At 36.1% G+C, this 21,200-nt stretch overlaps 1 protein-coding gene across 2 annotated transcripts in view; it reads left to right on the forward strand.

The window, feature by feature from the left end:
• LOC135102922 (AP-2 complex subunit alpha-like) overlaps positions 1 to 21,200 on the forward strand; it is a 37,993-nt gene that overhangs the window by 8,362 nt on the left and 8,431 nt on the right. For both annotated transcript variants that reach the window (XM_064008586.1, XM_064008585.1), the window contains exons 6-16: positions 4,744 to 4,935; positions 5,104 to 5,171; positions 5,273 to 5,441; positions 5,647 to 5,784; positions 7,192 to 7,374; positions 7,798 to 7,929; positions 12,783 to 12,980; positions 13,618 to 13,788; positions 14,182 to 14,260; positions 17,339 to 17,453; positions 17,734 to 17,863. In XM_064008586.1, the coding sequence (XP_063864656.1) occupies positions 4,744 to 4,935; positions 5,104 to 5,171; positions 5,273 to 5,441; positions 5,647 to 5,784; positions 7,192 to 7,374; positions 7,798 to 7,929; positions 12,783 to 12,980; positions 13,618 to 13,788; positions 14,182 to 14,260; positions 17,339 to 17,453; positions 17,734 to 17,863 (1,575 nt within the window). The remainder of the gene's footprint in view (positions 1 to 4,743; positions 4,936 to 5,103; positions 5,172 to 5,272; positions 5,442 to 5,646; positions 5,785 to 7,191; positions 7,375 to 7,797; positions 7,930 to 12,782; positions 12,981 to 13,617; positions 13,789 to 14,181; positions 14,261 to 17,338; positions 17,454 to 17,733; positions 17,864 to 21,200) is intronic.

The raw sequence follows: 21,200 nt of genomic DNA on the forward strand, positions 1-21,200 counted from the left end.
GACTCTTGTCCTTCACCACAGGTGGTCATTCAGATTGATATTGATTCTCTTTATTAGTTTTTAGTGTACATAATGTATTTTAGTTTGATTGTTTACTTGTAAAGTGTGCTTCAACAGCTTATTAATTAGATATTATTTGTATTATGTATCTGCTTATACCATTAGTCTCTATAAATTATAAATTAATGGTTCATGTGTGCAAATATTAACATCATTTCTTCTGGGAATATACTGTTTTAATTAAGCAAAATTCATCTCGCACATACTGCTGACAAATCTAACCAAGAGTAAATTGTGAGGTGAATGTACCACAGTTATTTCAGTATTTTTCTCTCTAATGAACTATTATTTCTGTTAGGAATTGTCTGTTATTCTTGTTAGATAGGGAGAGGAAGGAAAGAAAGAAGTGCAATAAGTGAAGGAAGGAAGAAAGAAAGGTGTTGGAATGATGATGTGGCAGCCCAGCATGCAGTCATCTGCCTTCTCTTGTCCAGACAGGAATCATGTCAGGTGATACAACTCATCCCTAATGTTACCTGATTGGTGTGGCCTCTTCACCTTCATCTCGTGCAAGACACCTGAGGGTGAATTAGCACGGCACATGTACAGAGATGATAATGTACTATCAACTCCACACGTGTATTCTACTCTCCCTTATCTGTTGCTGATGTTGTGCCTGTACCCTCTCAATTTATGACAGATATCTCATTGTAGAATATGGATGTATGGTGTGGCACTGATCTCCATACCTCCTGTATTATATGTTGATGATTTGAATCCTCACTAATATTTCTTATTTATTTTTCATTGTTCATATATGTTTATTTGTTTTATGCAATTGTTTTTATTTTATTGTAATTTTTATGTAAAGTGTTCAAGGGCCATAAAAAAAATAGTAATGATAATAATAGATATGGCAGAATAGTAATGATAATAATGGATATGGCAGTTTGCAAGAATAGAGCAGTGACTTTTTATAAAGAAGGAAGTAAACAAACTTTTGGTGTGAGAGAGAGAGAGAGAGAGAGAGAGAGAGAGAGAGAGAGAGAGAGAGAGAGAGAGAGAGAGAGAGAGAGAGATGAAAAAGTTATACTGAGCATGGTGTTAACACCAGAGCATAATTTCTGACAAAGAATCCTATATAACTGGAAGTCCTTTCATGTTCAAGGCCAGATAAGGCATGATAAAGATCATTATGAGGTATCTTGAAATAGTGATCAGAGTGGTAGTGAGAGAGGAATAAGCTTGGAATTACTTAAGATAATATGCAACTATTCAGGAGAGAGAGAGTGGCAGATTATTCACTTGTAGGATGTCAGTACTACTCAGATATACTGCATTGTGATTATTATGAACTCATCTTTGGCTCACATGTAAGCATGGTCTGTAAGATAGTTCTTTTTGTTTGCAAAACAGTCTCTCTCTCTCTCTCTCTCTCTCTCTCTCTCTCTCTCTCTCTCTCTCTCTCTCAGAAATAATTGGATTTTTATTCTTCAGAAATAATCGGATTTTTATTCTGATGGAGATGTAATGTGAGATATTAATCAGGATTGTGAGTGACCACTATATAGTATTTACGTGTATGGGAGAAAAGTTATGAATTTTGTCCATCTCTCTTTACCTTAATCCTATGGATCAGGCATCTGTCAAAACTTGAGGCTGTGCTGCCATGTCACCAAAGTGAGGCTAGGGAGAAGGGAATACATTTCTGGAGGCAATAGTACATGATACATGACAAGAAGTATGCTGACACATTTCCCTTCTTTGCTATCATGACAGGGGAAGCCACATCTGCACAAAGTTATTTATACACAAGCTTGCTGCACCACTGAAATTTCCTGCCTTTGCCTTTTGTAGTGTAAATGTCTTAAAGTTATGGAAAACATGCTTGCTCCAGAGAAGGATTAAGATCAGTGATGCTGCAGTTTTATTGTGGTTTCTATATAATCTGGTTCCAAGAGACTACTGAAGTGGGAGTATTTAGTAAATTCTTGGGATAATGTTTTGGTGGCTGGCCATCATATATATAAATATATATATATATATATATATATATATATATATATATATATATATATATATATATATATATATATATATATATATATATATATATATATATATATATATATATATATAAAATGTTTAACCCTATGTTTGGTTTCACAGGATTTACCATATATTTCGGCAGATAAGACGACTTTCAGATAAGACGACCCCCAAATTTCAGTCTGAATTTAATAGTTTTAGCAGATATTGGTGGTATAACTACCAAACCATCTTTGGTGAAGTTTGGGTCAGTGAGCACCAGAACTGAGATGGTGATATACCAGCACAATGAATAAAATACCTTGAACGTATTATTGGTAATAAGATACTGTCATCTTCAAGTGCAAAACTAAACTTAAAATTCCCACCAGGTGTTTTTGTACATTTTTCATGAAAAAGGATGGATAGATGAAGATGGTGTAAAATTACATGCAGTACAGTCAGTTTTCCTAAGTATAAACAAATCCTTGCCTTGTGGCACCTGTGTGTGATGGGCTGTCAGCTATAATCTATATGTGTTTCTTTTTATTGGATACACTGACATTCTTGAAATTTTGTTCTCAGTATATGGACTTTGTCCCTATACAACATTGCAAGCTGGAGAGATTAATTTTCTCCCAAGTTTGCTATCCTTTGTGGCTTAGCTTGGGGTTCCATACCTGGAAGACCTTTACATAGCTCCTTCAGCTTTAGAAAAAACGGGAATATTTGCACAGTCTCTTGCTTTGTCAGTTCATATATAGTGCCAGCAGAGGATTGTAGTTGTACTACATTAAATTTTGTTTACATATTTTTCAGTGGTAATACATTTCAGCACATGTTCTCTAAATGTATTCCTATTTTACTGTCTTACTTTCCCAAAAGTTATAGTATATGGTGGTTGTTTATTTGCAATGGTATTTTGTTTAAAATTTTAAGGTCATTGTTCTTGTATCTGACATATAGTGCAACCCACTTTTTTTGTGTCTTTAGGATGATTGAAGTGTTGTCTTATATGCCGAAATACAAGGTTTTTTATCAGTAAATTATACTCAGCCAGGGATTATATGAACTTTACAGAGTGACATTTGAACCATGACAGGCCATTGTCATTTTGGAGAGAGCAGGTGCACTTTGGAGGTGTCTTTCTTACTCTGCTTTCATGTCTTACTCCTTGTATACTCAGTTAAATTCCATTGGATTCCATCTCCTTATCTTCTTTCATATTTTGTATTTTAGCATCATATAATGTTATGCATTACATACAAAAAATCAGAAACACATATCGTGTATAAGTGAAAAGAGCATTCTCTGAATGTACCTGCATTTTTTTAGTTTTACTTTATCTTTCTGAATTAAAGAAATTGTGAATTTAGCAATTGCATCATAATAAATTTAGTTTAAGTTTAACTGAATCTCATGTTTTTTTTTCTATGCAAGTCTCATCTAGTAATATACTGTAATTGACTCCAGTTTACTGACTCCTGCTTTAGTTTTTTTTTATTTCCAAAACTGGCCTTCATGTTATAGTTAGATACAGTACATTATCTCTTGTTTTGGTGTGAAATTCAATGTACTTAGACAGGACTCTTCCTATGTTACGATTTCTGTTTACTTAAAACTTTATTGATTTTACAGGTATGGGTAAAATCTCATTGTTAGTAGGGAAGGAATGGTAAGAACAGTGGGAAGGCAAATGTGCAGTGATGAGATGCAAGTGGAGATAATTTTTTTATGGTCAACCCTTCAAGGGAGCTAATGAAAACTGGCTTCAGATTAGTTAAGACTGCATAAGAAAATGGCTTGAAACAATAGTTGATGAATTTTTTCCATTTTTCTTATTGCCATCTAAGTCTTGCTCCTTATATTCTTTCCAGCCCTTGCTGATATTCTCACCCTGTCACTTGATTATGCCTGTGTCCAATACCAGTCATCAATAGACATGAAACTAAATAGTTATGAACATCCTTAAATCCCTGACCATTATCTCCTACCCCAGCCATGGAATCTCCCTCAGCCAATTTTCTTTTGCCATTGTTGTATTCCAGAGCTTCATCTTGCCAATCCTCTACTATTATTTTTCTCCTACATCTCCATTTTGTTCTTTTCTCATCCAGTAAAGAAATTATGTTAAGTTTATAAAATAGGGAATGAATTTAGTGATTTAAATCATACTATAATTTGATTATGATCTGTCTAAAGTGAACGTTATATCATGAATAGTTTTCTCCTTGGTTAGTTCATCATAACATATTATTGTGTATAATCCATATATTTATCATCATACATAATTTATAAGCATTAATAGGTTCTCATACTATTTCATTTCAGTTTTAGTTATTTATTTAACACAAACTTTAGCAAATGTATGATGACTTTCACTTACCATAATTTTTATAGTCATCATACATAATTTAATTTTCAGAGATTCAGTAAGGGCAACTATACTAATTTCTCCATGAATGAATAAATATACTTTAAATCTTCAGAATAGCAGACTACTTGTGGAGTATTTTTTTTTCTCTACTGTAAAGTATGCTACTTGTCATATCACCTAATATTTTCCTCTGAAGTCCCTTCATCTTTTTAGTTATTCTCCCAGGTCTACTTTGCATCTCTGTGGTCTTCATGTATGTGGTCTTTCTATTTGATCAGACTATCTCATAACTTTTTCTAACTATTCAACCTCTGACATTTTATTTTCTCTCTTTCCAGATTGTAACTGCAAGTTACACAGACCTTCAAGACTACACATACTACTTTGTGCCTGCACCATGGCTGTCAGTGAAACTACTGCGGCTGCTTCAGCATTACCCACCCCCAGAAGATCCAGGTGTTAGGGGGAGGCTCAATGAGTGTTTGGACACTATTCTCAATAAAGCCCAAGAGCCTCCAAAGTCTAAAAAAGTTAATACCTTATCAGTTTTTGTTGTTATGCTTCTTTTCTGAAACTAATAGTTATGTCCCTGAAATATTTTGTACATATTCTTATAAATTATGTTAGTAAAGAACATTTTGTAGTTTTTAGATAGTATTTAGCAATCTAATAATGATTTTTCTTTCCACTTCACTCAGGTCCAACACTCCAATGCAAAGAATGCTGTGCTCTTTGAAGCCATTAGTATTATCATTCATTCAGACAGGCAAGTGGCTTTCGGTTACTATGATTAATGAAAAATGCTTTATGATAATTTGATTTGTTGTTATTATATATTGTTTCTCAATCTTTACTTTATTCCCACAGTGAACCCAATTTGCTAGTGCGTGCGTGTAACCAACTAGGCCAATTCCTCTCTCACCGTGAAACCAACTTAAGGTATTTGGCACTAGAAACCATGTGCCTTCTTGCCACATCAGAATTCTCACATGAGGCTGTCAAGAAGCATCAAGAGACAGTTATTAATGCTCTCAAGGTACTACTACAGTTTATTATTCATTTATTCAAATTCAATGTTCAGAATGTTAATCTGATGATATTTATTTGTAAGATTATTATTGGCATGTTGATGTGAATGTACACACATTGTCACTTTGTCTTGGCTAACTCTCTTTACCAGACAGTTTGGCCTGGTATGTAAATCAACAGTCAAGAAGAAATATGCCTTCATTTTATTACAGACTGAGCGAGATGTAAGTGTACGACAAAGAGCTGTTGATCTTCTGTACGCAATGTGTGACAGAAGTAATGCTGAAGAGATTGTGCAGGAGATGCTGAATTATTTGGAGACTGCTGATTATTCTATTCGTGAGGAGATGGTAAGAAAGCTGTAGAAGCATGTTTGTTTTGCTTATCTATTCACATATTTTTTGTTTAGCATGGTATGTCTTTTAGTGTTATCTGCTCAAACTTTGGTAGATAATTGAGTCTAATCAGTATTACTTTCAAGAATTAACTGGATGATTCTCAGTGTGTCCTTCCACTCTTATCCTCTTATTTTGCAAAGGAGGACCCACTGGCAGTCTATTAGTGTTCCTTACTGAATCTTGGTCATCCTCTTCTTGAGATTTTGGTATAGAATCAAACATCAAAAACACTTGAAAGTGTAACATAAATCTAAAGTTTTGTAAGCTTCCCTTATATGATCTTTATCTACCACAGTACATTAACCAAAAACTTTTGCAGGTGTAACATAATTCTAAAATTTTCTAAGTTTCTAAGATGATCTTCATCTATCATAACACATTGATGTGAAGTTTTGTTTCTGATCATTCTGCAGTGATTACCAACTACTTTCCTAAACCTGTCTTACCAGTATGGCATTTGGTATTTTTTTTAGCCTGATAATTTCACTGCCATTGGGTCTCTCTCTCTCTCTCTCTCTCTCTCTCTCTCTCTCTCTCTCTCTCTCTCTCTCTCTCTCTCTCTCTCTCTCTCTCTCTCTCTCTCTCTCTCTCTCTCTCTCTCAAAAAAAAAATAAATAAATAAAAAATAAATAAATAAAAAATAAATAAATAAATAAATAAATGAAAAAAAATAATAAATAAACAAAAAAATAAATGGTCCAGAAAACATTAAAATAACAAATAATGCTAACAGCCCAGTGGAGGATGGTTCTACAAAGACAAGTGGACTAATCATAGATTATGTTGTGTTGACACAGTATGTTACTAGGTCTGTTATGTGTGGACCACTCTTAATTGTATCCCAGCTGGCAATAAAACACACCACATAAACTTTTGCATCTGCTCTGTGTACTGTGGGTCTTATTGTCAGCCTTGATGTTCACAGTTGTATGAGTAATTGTATTTGCATCACCAAAATATGCCATTTGACAACTTAATGTCTCTCAGGTAGTCACTGGCATTGACCTTTGCATATAAATGAAGTCCAACACAAGGAAGACAAAAATCCCTTTTTCTTGCAGAACTTTCCAGAGACTTGATTACTGCCATGATTCCCAGAGAAAGTTGGAGAATTCTTTGTTGACTGCAGATTGGTAAAAACTAGGAATTATTATATTAATGCTTGATTATGCTTATTTATTATAAGGGAAAAAATTACTGGGAAGTGCCTCAATTCAGTTACTAGAGCCATTTTTATTGTGCCATAGCAAGTAGGAACAGATATCCTTCATTTCATATTTTTTCAATTTTGTTACATAGGATGTTTTATGAGTATAATTTTAGTGAAACTTTTAAGATACTGAACATTTTCCATTACAGGTGCTGAAGGTGGCCATTCTAGCAGAAAAGTATGCCCAAGACTATACATGGTATGTGGATGTTATTTTGAACCTCATACGTATTGCTGGAGACTATGTGTCTGAAGAGGTGTGGTATCGTGTAATACAGATAGTGGTGAACAGGGAAGATGTGCAGGGATATGCAGCAAAGACTGTTTTTGAGGTGAGTTTATATTTACCTACTACTGTATTTTCTGATTAATGATTAAGTTGGTACTTGTTTATTATGAGGAAAACTAAGGAGGAAACTAAGGAAGGTGCAGAAAAACTAGAGCTGCTAACATTAGAGGAAAAGAAAGCAGGAGACAATGGTGATACTTTAGACAATAATGGGATTGCAGTGTGGACATTGAGGGTCTTTGGCAAGATTGTGGAAGTAGAAGACAGAAGTACAAATGAAGAAATACCAATATTTAAGTGAAGAAATTTAGTTTCTGGAACACAAGTAATGGTAGCATTTGCTAAGTATAGAATTTTTAAGAAAATTTTGTGTACCATTCCCCACTTTATAAAAACTCACTTGTAGGTTTGATGTGTTTAATGTGGAATGTGGATTAAGCATGATAGTATAATCATCTGTTCACAGGCACTACAGGCACCAGCATGCCATGAAAATATGGTCAAAGTTGGTGGTTACATCTTGGGTGAGTTTGGCAACTTGATTGCTGGGGATACAAGATCTGCTCCTGCAGTGCAGTTCCAACTCCTTCACTCTAAGGTATATTATTTCCAAATATTTTGTTGAAATGATCACATTGGATGCAGTCAGAAAATACTACTGTATGTTCTCAATAAGCATTTGTTGCTTTTTTTAGTTACTTCAGAATTTTGAAATTTCTTGTTATGTCTGGTTCATGTAACTTGATAGCCTGTTCTTTTAACATTTCTTAACATTTATTGTGATGGGACTCAGAGCCAGACAGACTTTCATATCTCATAGAAGATTACTTAATTTGTATTTGTACTTGTCACTAAGTGATAGGTCATCTCAATAATGTATGATTGTAGCATGCTTACATTTAGACATTTAGGTAATATTATTAGCAGAAATGTATACTTTCCATTTATGATTAACAGTATGGAAAAGAACTTAATATGTTAAATAAAGTAGCAGAAGCTTTTAGAGTAACTATTAAAAATGTCTAGCCTTTAGCAAGGCACAAAAGCCTGGACAGAGTTATTTTGAGGGATAGAACTGCAGGTGTTAGAGAAGTGCTAAAACTTGCAAGACCATTGCTTGTAAATGTTGATATGGTCATGTATGTACTCTTCTGTGAGGACCTCATACTTTAAAATGACCTCTGGGGACACAAAGCTTTAGGTTTTCACTCTTATATGTGATGAGCAGCATATGCATTTGTCTGTGAAGTGAAAACCCATTTATTGATGTTTATGTTGCGTTAAGAGGACAAATTTATCACTTAATTTCTGCTAGCATTTCTATTTGTCTAATTTTGTGCATATTTAAAAGATTGTAGGATGTGGAAAGAGGCAAGTTGAATCCTCTGCAGGAATCAGGATTATGTGATTGCCAGAAGAAAAAAAAAGCAGATGAAATAGAATAGTTAAACTGCTGTTGCTGCATGCTAAGCTGATATAGAAGCCCTGCCCCCCTGCCTCCGCTCACATTTTGGTGGAGCAGGTAATTGATGCACTCATAATGCTCTTGTCACTTAACTCAATTTTTTTTTGTATTTCAGATGTTTTCAAGTATCTCTAATTTTTTTTATATTTCAGATATTTTCAAATATCTTGTCTTTGACCTAAGGTGATTTCTTAAGATATTGATAGGAAAAAATAATTATTGGAGCATTAACCCTTCAGAAGAATTGTGAAAGCAATCATCATATTTATGTAAACTCTTCCTTATACAAATAGCTGTCAGCATGCATCACTGGAGACTTCACCAATGTTGATAACTTTATAGATAAGTATATGTAAAATATTATGCTATTTCAGCAAAATTAAATTGTCTAAGGAGTTAATGCTTTGATAACATTGTTCTTTTCCTCTGATACCTTAATGAATCAGCCTAGGGCAGGGCTAATTAAAAAGCTAATTGAAAATATCTCTATTAATCCACATACCAGGCAGGTAATCCCACATGGGGTGGCCCAGACAAAGCAACACACAAACACACACAGCTCCTTTCCTGTCTGACACAACTAGGTAATCACACACACACACATCATTTGCACTGTTAACACCATTGGCCCCCAAATGGAAAGGGATAGTTTTGTGGACCACTGTAGTACACATCAGGTGCTTAGGCATAGCATAGGCCTAGCATACACTAGTTTATCCCCGCTCCTCATAATGAGACTGTTCCCTACTCAGCACATAGCACGATTCCAAGATCACAGCAGATGTTGGGTAGCAGTGTGCCCTGCATTGGGATCTGTGTGCCAGTGGACCCTATCTAACATTCTCATATTTACTGCCTTTATTGCACCATCCATATACAAATTTAACTACCATGGTGACATTACACAACCTTGATGCAAACCTACTCTGATTGGGAAGAACTCACTCACACCACCAACTCACACATGCCTTGCTATTTAAATAGGAACTCTTCACTTCTTCCAGCAACTTGCCTCTAACTCTGTAAACTTTTTAAAAATCCCACAGTTCTTTCCTGTCATACACTTTCTCCAAGGCCATGAATACCAAAGAAACTTCCTTCTCTTTTCTCCCTTTTTTCACACAACTGCCTTACTGCAAAAATTTGGTCTACACAACTTCCATTTAAAAAAATCTTCCTATTCATTCCTTTTGGATGGCACTTTCTGTTACTTCTCTGATTCTCCTTATCAGCACCATACCATACACCTTCCCTACTACACTCAACAAACTGCTGTCCTTATTATTGAAGCATTCCCATCTATCCCCTTTTCCTTTATATAAGGGAACTGCACATTTATTTGTCTAGTCTTCTGGAACTTTGCCAGGAATAAAGCACACATTTATTAATCTTATGGACCACAATATAATGCTCTCCCCATCATTCTGCAGCACATCCATCCAAAGTTGCAGCTTTCCTTTTCCTTATTTCTCTTACAACCTCTTGAATTTCATCTCCCTTGATTGGTATGGTACAGTGTTTAACTCTTCTAATGCATTGACTATCTCCTCCTTTCTTTACACTTAACAATCCTTCAGTATATTCCACCTATCTTATACAAACTGCATCCTTCTCACTTAGCACCAGCCCATCATCTTTCATAGTCTCATCATTCATTCCTAGATGGTTCTTTCCTTGCTCTCTTTACTTCTTTCCAGAACATTAAATTATTAAAAAAAAAAAAAAAAAAAAATTGAGGTGGCAAGAGCATCATGAATGCACCTGTCGACTTCCTTGATGAAAAAGAGGAGGAGGCTGTGAGAATGGATTCTAGAGCGGCTTAGCCTGCAATGTCTAAAGCTGAGAATCCTTAATATGGAATTCTTTGGATTGAAAGTATTGTAGATTTAGGAGTTTTTGAGATTTTGGAATGCAGCCATCCAGTTGTAGTGCATGATGTTCTAGGAAACTTAGAGTAATTCATGCAGTGCTCCAGGTTAGTTATGGTATGTCAAGGTGTAATTATTTGTTATTATATATATATATATATATATATATATATATATATATATATATATATATATATATATATATATATATATATATATAATATTATGGCAAGTGAAAAATCTACAGGAAAAAATCGATTGGTTCCAGAGAACCAGAAAGTAATATGAAAAGTCTACAATTTAAAAAAAAATGCATCAAAATGAACACATTTGTGCTATTAAATTTAAGATAACAAAAATATATACAGAACCCTCCTGAGTTTCGCGCTTAGTCCAAAATTCTTACCGTCCCGAGTTTCACACATTATCACCCCGAGGTTTGTGTTGCACTGACAAGTATTGGACACACTTACTGTATTTTACAGCTTACAAGACGCTGCATCTTGGAAGATGCACCCTAATATTGGAAAGAAATTTCTAAGAAAAAAAAAAAAAAACATTCTCATATAAGAACACATTCACCATATGCTTGACCACTTAACATAAAATCACAAGAAGCAAGGAGTCTGCAAGAGGCTGGTTGACCTACAGAAGGCAGCTCCTGTTAACCTACATTTGACAGTCTATCATCATTATCCATGAATTTATCTAACCTATTCATAAAACTATCTATTGTCTCAGCACTCATCACAAATTTGCTGGAGCACTAAATACAAATTTACAACTATGTAAATAAAACTACCGTAGGTAAATTACACACAGTGAAGCAATGGGTCCCTTACATACTGGCGGTGCGTATTGTTTACATTAATTACTTGTCCGATTTTGTTCATATGGTGATGACATACTAGTTGGTGATTTGTAAATATACTATACATCTTTCATTGTCCAAGGATGGTTTTATATTCATTAAAATGAACTAAAAATAAAAAAAATATGAATGTAAAAATATAAAACAATTAAAGAAATTTTATTCATCCTCAAATCCCAAGAACTCATCAAAATACAACATTTGTCTTAAAAGATACACAAGTATTTTTCAGGGTATTTTTTAGGGAAAAAGTGCGTCTTGTAAGCCGTAAAATACGGTATCTACCATTGGCGTTATGCATATATTGTACATACAGTAAATTCTGCCTAAGTCGGAGCTCTCTCTCTCTCTCTCTCTCTCTCTCTCTCTCTCTCTCTCTCTCTCTCTCTCTCTCTCTCTCTCTCTCTCTCTCTCTCTCTCTCTCTCTCTCTCTCTCTCTCAAAGTAAGAACAATCCTGATGATTGCTAAATAGAATGAGATTAGTTGAGAATTAAAATTGAATTATGTATAGGAGAGTGAGAAATAGTGAGAAATTATGAAATAAAAATGACAAAATGAATAAGGAGGAGAGCGAGAGAGAGAGAGAGAGAGAGGGAGAGCAAGGTTTCACTCCCTTGTCCCTTATCTCTGACAGGTAAGGGGGAGAGCAGGTGACAGGGAGGCAGGTTTGAGACAAGACGAAAGAAGGAAGAGGAAATGAAGAAAGGGAGGAAGGTACAGGTGGCAGATAGGCAATCAGTGACTCGCACAGCTGATGAGTTAGTCATACGAGTTTGAATTTATTATTCTTATTAAATTTTTATTAAAAGTCCCTTTCCTGCACAAATGTCAAGTTTGTCTTCCTAGTTTTTGTTCGTTATTCCGATTAAATTTTTAATGAAATTCAAGTGCTTGTACTAGTGGTGAGTTTGTTCTGCCAGTTTTGGTTCGTTATTCTGATTAATTATTTATTAAAATTTCAGTGTATTATCGCAGTTGTATGTTATAATGACTGCATTGTCGTGTACCCTTCCGTATATATATATATATATATATATATATATATATATATATATATATATATATATATATATATATATATATATATATATACATATATATATGTATGTATGTATATATATATATATATATATATATATATATATATATATATATATATATATATATATATATATATATATATATATAATTTTTTTTTTCATTTATTTATTTATTTATTTATTTATGTATTTATTTTCTCCTACAGTATCACCTGTGTTCTGCTGCAACACGTGCATTGCTGCTCACAACGTACATCAAATTCATCAACCTGTTCCCAGAGATTAAGTCACAAATTCAAGATGTCCTCAAGTCCAACTCTAATTTACGTTCATCTGATGCAGAACTTCAGCAGCGAGCTTCAGAGTACCTCCACTTATCCATTACCACCACTACTGATGTTCTGGTAAAGTATCATGCAATTCATGGTAAATAATGCTTTTAATACTTCATGAAACATTGTTTCTTTCTAAACACATGAAAAATCCTTTTTTTATCTTTCAGGATAAAAATATCATTTAGTCATGTTATCTTTCTCTGTATACCTGAGAGACATGCTCCTAAAAGGGACTGAGCAGCCAAGCAAGGCATTTACCTACATTCTCTTGCATTCCATCCTGTCTTCCATCTTTGTCTGTGGGCCAGTTGGGGAAAAAAGAATCATCATTACTGTTATTTTTTTTATAATGAAGCTCTAATTAATTAATAGTTGCGTACATAAAGAACATGATATGTTACGTTAATGTTATATAAATATACTCAGGTCTCTGCAAATGTGGGAGAAGATTCTACTAACAGCTCATGTTAGACTTGGTTTGTGTTTATTATAATGAAAACAGTAGCCTAAAATGACTATGGTTCTGACCTGGCTGATGCATGGCCCCTAAGATGAGAATAAAGCATCTGTCAATTTTCATGACAAATGCTTTTACAAACAATGAATGCTCAAAGTATATATTATGATGGATCCTACTGCATTATATGTATTTGGAGTATTGGATTAAATCAGACATATTATATAGTACTCAACTAATCTTTTGCAGGCCACAGTATTAGAAGAAATGCCACCCTTCACTGAAAAGGAGTCTTCTATCTTGGCTGTGCTAAAGAAGAAGAGTGGACGGATGTCTGCTCAGGAAGCTCAAAGGGAGGCTCGTGTTCAGGCCCGTGAAGGCAATCCAGCGCCATTGACGGAAAAAACCCAGGCTGCTCAGGTATGCAATTTATGTTGAGAAGTCTCGAACACTGGCTTGTATAATTTATCTGTTGTTTGAAAACTGTTGAAACCAGAGTTATTGGTGTTCCTCCATAGTGCTTGTTTTGTGATTTGTTTTTGTTTCCTGTATTATTCCCTTGTATGTGGTGATGCCTATATTAGCATCATGAAATTGCAGTGCTTTATACAATGATGAGGGTTTGATCCTCAGCCCAGAAAGGCCTCTCATGGCTTGAAATTTATCTCACTATCATAAATTTTTTAGTGCTTGTGTGAAATGCCCAAGGGGGACATGACATTCTCCTTGAGAATTATTTCTCTGAAGAAAACATGCCATCATAGATGATTCATCCTCTCTTAGATTTAAAATCATATGTTTTCTAATTCACAGTTAAACAACTCAACTTCAGCTGATTTATTAGGGCTGTCCACACCACCTGCTACTCAGAATAGCACACAGAGTAACACAGGTAAGTGAAAGACATGAAAATAATCCTTTTATTATTGGCATATAATACAGTATATTGATGGGGTTGTATAAAACAATTTAAACACTGCTTTATACTAAAATGCATACCATATTTGATGGTATTTAAGATGCATGGGCATATAAGACTCACCCCCATTTCAGCAGGACATATTCAGGAAAACAAGTTTTTTATGTATTTAAGAATGTAATGTTTAAAGCAAGCTAGTGGTATAGCTGAACAAAAAGCAAGCAATCACAATAGTAAAAATATTCTACATTATTGCAGTAATAAAACAGAGGTAGTAGCCTAGTCATGGAGCCAGGCGAAGAAAGCAGCCCAGCTGACAAAATGTCAACAACACCCTTGGCGCATCACTGAACAGGCTGTGTTTTCATTTTCAACATTTCCTTATGTCATATTATGGTTGAAAAATATGATGAAGCATCCTTGCCTATAATATGGTGGTGTAAATCTTTGGGTGTATGGGTTAAGGAAATTTCAAAATTAAATCTACGGGAAGCCTTGCATTCACATATAAGACGCAGGGTGATTTTTTGAGCCATTTTTTATGAAAAAAGGTGGTAAATACAAAAGCAGTTAGATTAAATAAATGAAAATTGAACATCACTTTACCTTGCTGAGAAGAATCAAGTGTCTACTAGGATAGTGTTCCCTTGCTTGGTATGTTAGTTGTACCAGCAGCAGGAAGATTTGATTTAAAGGTAACATGATATGTATAAGGCAACATCATTTATGTAACTGGAAAATGGCAAAGGGAATTGGAATCAAGCCAGTTTATACGCTTTATTTATTTCTAACAAGATGTGAATTCACTCGTTACGGGATAATGTAGTAACATGTAAGGTTTAGTGGTGTTACATCTCAGATTACTGGAGAGACATTAGGAATAGGTCACTGTGTCTCTGGTTACTGGAGAGATATCAGGAATATGTCATTGTGTTTTGTAATCAGTTAAGCAGTGACACTACAGAACTTAGTATTTAGAGTTTGTTTACACAAAAATTTGTGCGTGGGTCACACCAGCCCATCACTGTCACCTCCTGAACAGGGGTTCATTGACATCACAAACAGTGAGCTAGATGAGAACCAGACCCTCTATGCTCATGGCTGTCTTGCCATCCAAAGATAAAATAAATTAATGTTTTGATGGAGTGATGGCAGTGGTGTTGACCATTATCGATGGTGTTGGATATCCTTTATATCATGAAAATGTGAAATATTAGTATTTGTACACAAAGAAAGAAATAAGATCATATAATTATAATGAATGTTTAAATATTTTTTCTTAGAGTATGAAGTGAGGGGTATTATTTGATGAATCTGGAAATGTGGCAACACTGCACACCATGAATCCTCTGTGCAGCCAATCCTGTGGTAAACACACAGCATTTTACCACATGCAGTGAGGACCAACTAGTTGCACTAGCTCCTGAAAAGTGGCTGGGGTCATGCAGTTTTCCTGAAATGAACTGAACTGAACTGATAGAGAGATGGAGAAAAATAAAAGAGTTTGGACAAAAGAAATAAAAATTAGGAAAATTAAAGAAAGTAGGAGATAAAAGTCTGGACAGACCACATTGCTATTTTAAAATTTTGTTTGTTCAAATATTCTATTTGTAAGCACTCGAGGTTCTTTGATGTTATTGTAATATAGTGTTAGGCATAATCACCCTATCTAGAAGGTTACTTTTTTTTTTTTTTTTATGCAAGCTGATCCCAGCTAACCCGCCACTGATCCTTTCTCGGCAGCCTTTCCTGTTGCTTTGGGAGGCATGGTGTTACCGTACTGCTGTGAGAATGAGTATGTGTTTGGGGTCATGCAGTAGGCTCCATGGAAGCTGTTTCTATCAGCCCTCATCTCTGCCTCCATAAGGATCTTGTGCTCTCCTCATAGCGGCGTCTCCAGCAGTAATTGCCATGCCCATATTGTCTCTCTCCTCTTTCATTACTGGCCTAACTGGCTGCTCTTCTGGTTCTGAATTGTCCAACAGTAAGAGAGCAACAGTGATGAGGAGATCCTTGTGGTCCATCCTCTTTCAGTGCATATGCATGACTGATGATTGATGGGCTAACATCACACCGTCACCCAGTGATGGAGCTCATTTCCTCCTAAGTGGATGGCTATCATGTTTGTAACACCATGGATGGGGACCAGGATGACAGTGATGGGCTGGTGTGAACCATGCCTAACACAGCAGCCTTCTGCTGGTATGGTAGGGCTTGTTCGATGCAACCACTCACAGCGAGCGTCACTCCTTCTTTCCCTCTGCTTCAGAAGGTACCACCAGCAAATGTTCAGTGGACAAACAGTATTCATAACATCAGCATTTGCATCTGCACCGTGTGATCAGAATGGCACCTGTTATTGTGTTAGTTGCCAATATTTCTTCAGATGAACAACAGGGAAGTGTTATGTACAAAATAAAGGACAACTTCCGTAATGTTTAACAAAGAGTCTTTTCCTACCTATCTTTACCTACCCATCGGTACAATGGGTTATTGTTTGGAAGGAGTCCTGCCAACCTGGCAACACTGCTCGTAGGTAGTGGTGACTGTCTCAAGAGAGGTAAACAAGGGTAGAGTGTGATGTCATGACTCATTTTGACCCATACAAGTTCTAGCAAAAGGGTTGTATTCCAAAGAAAGGTATACCAAGCAAATTTTTTTTCCTTCCAAAACATGATGTATACCAAGTTAGACTTATTCCAAAGTGGACATATACTGAGGTGCCACTGTACTTGTATTCATGTAGCCTAGTTTTCTTGCAACATGAAATTGGCATCATCTCTGGTTGCATTTCTACTGAAAATTGTTTAGTATCCTGAAATTACTCAGGTTCACCAATGTGTAATTTAGAGCTTATATGAAAAAATATTTACAGCTTTAGAATCTTTTATGTAGAACTTTAAAATACAGCTCATTGCTATATATTTTTTTTATATTGTGAACCTACTGATTTTGAAGTTACTGTGTATGTAGGGCTGGATCCATGACATATACATGCATGCACAAAAGGTATATTCTGTTATGTATTAAGCTAATAAATGTTTTCAACAGGTGTATTGGTGGATGTACTTGGGGATCTGTATAGTGGAAGTGCTAGCAACACTCAAAATGGAACCTCCACTCCCACATCAATGTCTATGTCAGGTGCTACCGACAACATCAAGAAGTGAGTGAGGCCTGGTTTTGGTGGCTATCTTTTTACAGAGTTTTCATTTCAAAGAACTGCTGTTTAAAACTAGTTGCTGATGTTCTAGATAGAGTTTGAAAGTTCTGTTGTTTGCATGTTTATTACCAAATTTATATTAACATTTTATATATAAACTTGCATACATTTTTATATATTTTCACTGAAACTTGTTTAATTCTATGTATATATATTCATATGTACTTGTATTTCTATATTCTATGTATATAATATATTCATATATACTTATATTTCCTTTCAGATTTGTGTGTAAAAACAATGGAGTTTTATATGAAAATGACATCATCCAAATTGGGATCAAATCAGAATTTCGACAGAATCTTGGCAGGATAGGAGTCTTTTATGGCAATAAAACTTCTATGCCTCTGCAGGTAAATTGGCTCTTTAACTATTACAACACTTGAAATTTCATTCTCCAATTGCACTGATGCTACTTAGCAGATTCTCTTGTGACTTCAAAACCTGAGGTCCCTTTCACATGGGGTCGCTTTGCAGTACTGCTCTGTTAGAGTGCTCTATGCATATGGTGCTTGACACAAGAAAGTGTTTGGCTGGCATGTGTTGATGAGTTATAGTGCTAAAGTTAGCAGATAATGGAGCACTCTTGCTCTCCCTGCCCTCAGTCATCTTAGTACAGGCCTACCAGCACATCTCCAGTATCTTCACACTATAAACTCTTAAACTTGCATTCTCTCTCTCTCTCTCTCTCTCTCTCTCTCTCTCTCTCTCTCTCTCTCTCTCTCTCTCTCTCTCTCTCTCTCTCTCTCTCTCTCTCTCTCTCTCTCTCTCTCTCTCTCTCTCACACACACACACACACACACACACACACACACACACACACACACACACACACACACACACACACACACACACACACACACACACATTCCTTCTGCTACTTCGTAGTGTTGTCAATTAGTATGTTTTCCTTGACTGATTGTGTACATTTCCAACTGCTGCCCAGGTGTCCCTTTTCCTTGCCCTCACTCACATCATGACCATGTTCATTTCAACATTGTTGTCACATTTTCACCATGGCCCCTAAAAGACCTTCCAAGGCACCTTGCCATGTTTGTAAAAATGCACAGTAGCAACTCTATTACAAAACACGTGTTTGTTTTTAAGAGTAGTAATGATATGGAGGTGAAAGGTTGAAGCATGTGTTGATACTGAAAGTAGGAAAGGTGGAGTGCAGTCCCACTCCACAACATTCATTATTAATACACTCCTTTTTCTTGAATATTATATAATGTTTGCAAACACATGTACATAGGGCTTTTCTTTACTTAACCTCTTCATTACGGTGATGCTTACGTAGGCGTCATGAAATGCCAGTGGCAGATACAATGATGCCTACATAGGTGTCATGATTGGATTCTATTTTAATTGTTGAGTGATAACATATACAGCTTTGACTTGTCTTGACAGTCTCTGTATTATGTCCTTGAGGTTCTGTTGCTCCTCCCATCCTCCCTGTTCCCATCAGTCACATAAATGAGCTACCCCATGCTCCACCCTCTGTCCAGAATGAGGAAGTCTCATTGGCAGAGCCTTACATCATAGTTTCACCCCCTGTGGTCTTTCCTTTATCTTCCATATACCCCTATTCTTCTCTTCATCCTATATCCCCTTTCCACCAGAGAGGAGAGATTGGGGGGAGAAGGTACAGTTCCCCCATCTCTTTTTCATTCCTTGCCCTCTACCCCCCTCCTCTCTCTCTCTCTCTCTCTCTCTCTCTCTCTCTCTCTCTCTCTCTCTCTCTCTCTCTCTCTCTCTCTCTCTCTCTCTCTCTCTCTCTCTCTCTCTCTCTCTCTCTCTCTCTCTCTCTCTCTCTCTCTCTCCCCAGAAAGGGGAGACAGTGTGGGGGTGCAGTTCCCCCCTTCCCTGGTTCATTCCTTGTGACCCACTCAAATGCATAAACACACAGCTGCCCATTAATCTCTTTTCTGATATCTTCCCCTTCCCTTCCCTGCCCATTTATTCCTCCTCCACCCATCACCACCTCTTCTGTAGTTTACTATCCTCCAACTACCTCAAATTGTAAATGTGTGTGTGTGTGTGTGTGTGTGTGTGTGTGATTTACCTAGTTGCATTTACCTAGTTGTATAATACAGGGTTTGAGCAGGGCTCATAGTGTCCTGTCTCCATATCTATATTTATCCAGAATTTCCTTAAATTTATGCACGTTTGGTGCTGTAACAGCCTCCTCATTTAGACTATTCAGATATCCACAGTTCTATGTGGAAAACTGTACTTCTTGATGTCCCTCAAACATTGACTCTTCCTGATCTTCTTTGAGTGCCCTCTCTTCCGTCCAGCTTTATCTTCCAGCAACACCAGATCCTGCTTGTCTATGTTCTCAGTGTGGTTAACTATTTTATACATCGTTATTAGATCTCTCTCTTGTAACTTGCAAAGTTGGCAGTTCAATTTCCTTCAACCTCTCTTTCTACATCAGGTCTCTCAGCTCCTGTACCGTCCTTGTAGCTGCCCTCTGAATTTTTTCCAACTTCTTTATATCTTTTTTTCTTATGTGGAGACCACACCACTGCTGCATATTCCAGCCTGGGACGTAGCATAGTGGCTATAATTTTTTTCATCATAGTCTTATATAATAAAATGCCACCCTAATATTTGTTAACATCCTGTATGTTGAGCCAAATATCTCATTTATATGCCGTTCTAGAGTTAGGGTATCTTGAAATACCACTCCTAGGTCTTTTTCCTTCTTGTTCCTCATTATTACTTCCCCCCATTTTATAGTCCCATGCAGGTCTTTTACTGTTTCCCAATTCCATCATATGGCATTTCTTAGCATTGAATTCCAATTTCCACTTCTTGCTCTACCCATGAATCTTGTCAATATCTCTTTGCAACTCTATACAATCAATATGGCTCTTTATTACTCTTAACAATTATGCATCATCAGCAAACAGATTAATATAACTGGTCAAACCCTCCTGAATATCATTGATGTATATTTGGAACATAATGGGTGCTAACACTGACCTCTGTGGTACTCCACTTGTTACATTACTCCAACTTGAACAGGTGTCCCTGATCACAGTTCTCATTTCTCTATCCTTTAAGCAGTCTCTCATCCATTTTAGCATTGTCCCTCTCAGCCCTCCTATATGTTCAATCTTTCACAAGTCTTTTATGTGTAACTTTATCAAAAGCTTTTTTTTGATGTCCAAGTATGCTGCATCTACCCACCCATCTCTGTTTTGTACTTCCATCTATTACTCTTATATAGAAACTTAGTAAATTTGTCACACATGACCTTCCTTTTCTGAACCCAAATTGACTATTTGTTATAACTTCGTTGTCTTCCAAATATTTCATCCACTTTTCCTTGATCACTATTTCACAGAGCTTGTCCACAACACTAGTTAGTGACACCAGTCTATAATTTAGTGGCTCAGTCCTCTTTCCTCCTTTGTGTATTGGCACTATATTTGCTCTCTTCCACTCTTGGTACTCTTCCTTCTATCAGTGAGCGGTTAATCACATCCTAGATTGGCTCCACCATTTGTTCTCTACATTCCTTTAGTATCCAACCTGACATTCCATCAGGCCCCATTGCTTTCCTGACATCCAACTTCTCTAACAATTTACCAATCTCATATTTTTTGCACCAAGACTTCCTGTAAAGCCCCCTGCCTCACCTCCTCATTTGATTCTGTAAAACCTACTTCCACATTGAAT

The sequence above is a fragment of the Scylla paramamosain genome, chromosome 8, assembly GCF_035594125.1.
Source record: "Scylla paramamosain isolate STU-SP2022 chromosome 8, ASM3559412v1, whole genome shotgun sequence".
Classification (NCBI taxonomy): domain Eukaryota; kingdom Metazoa; phylum Arthropoda; class Malacostraca; order Decapoda; family Portunidae; genus Scylla; species Scylla paramamosain.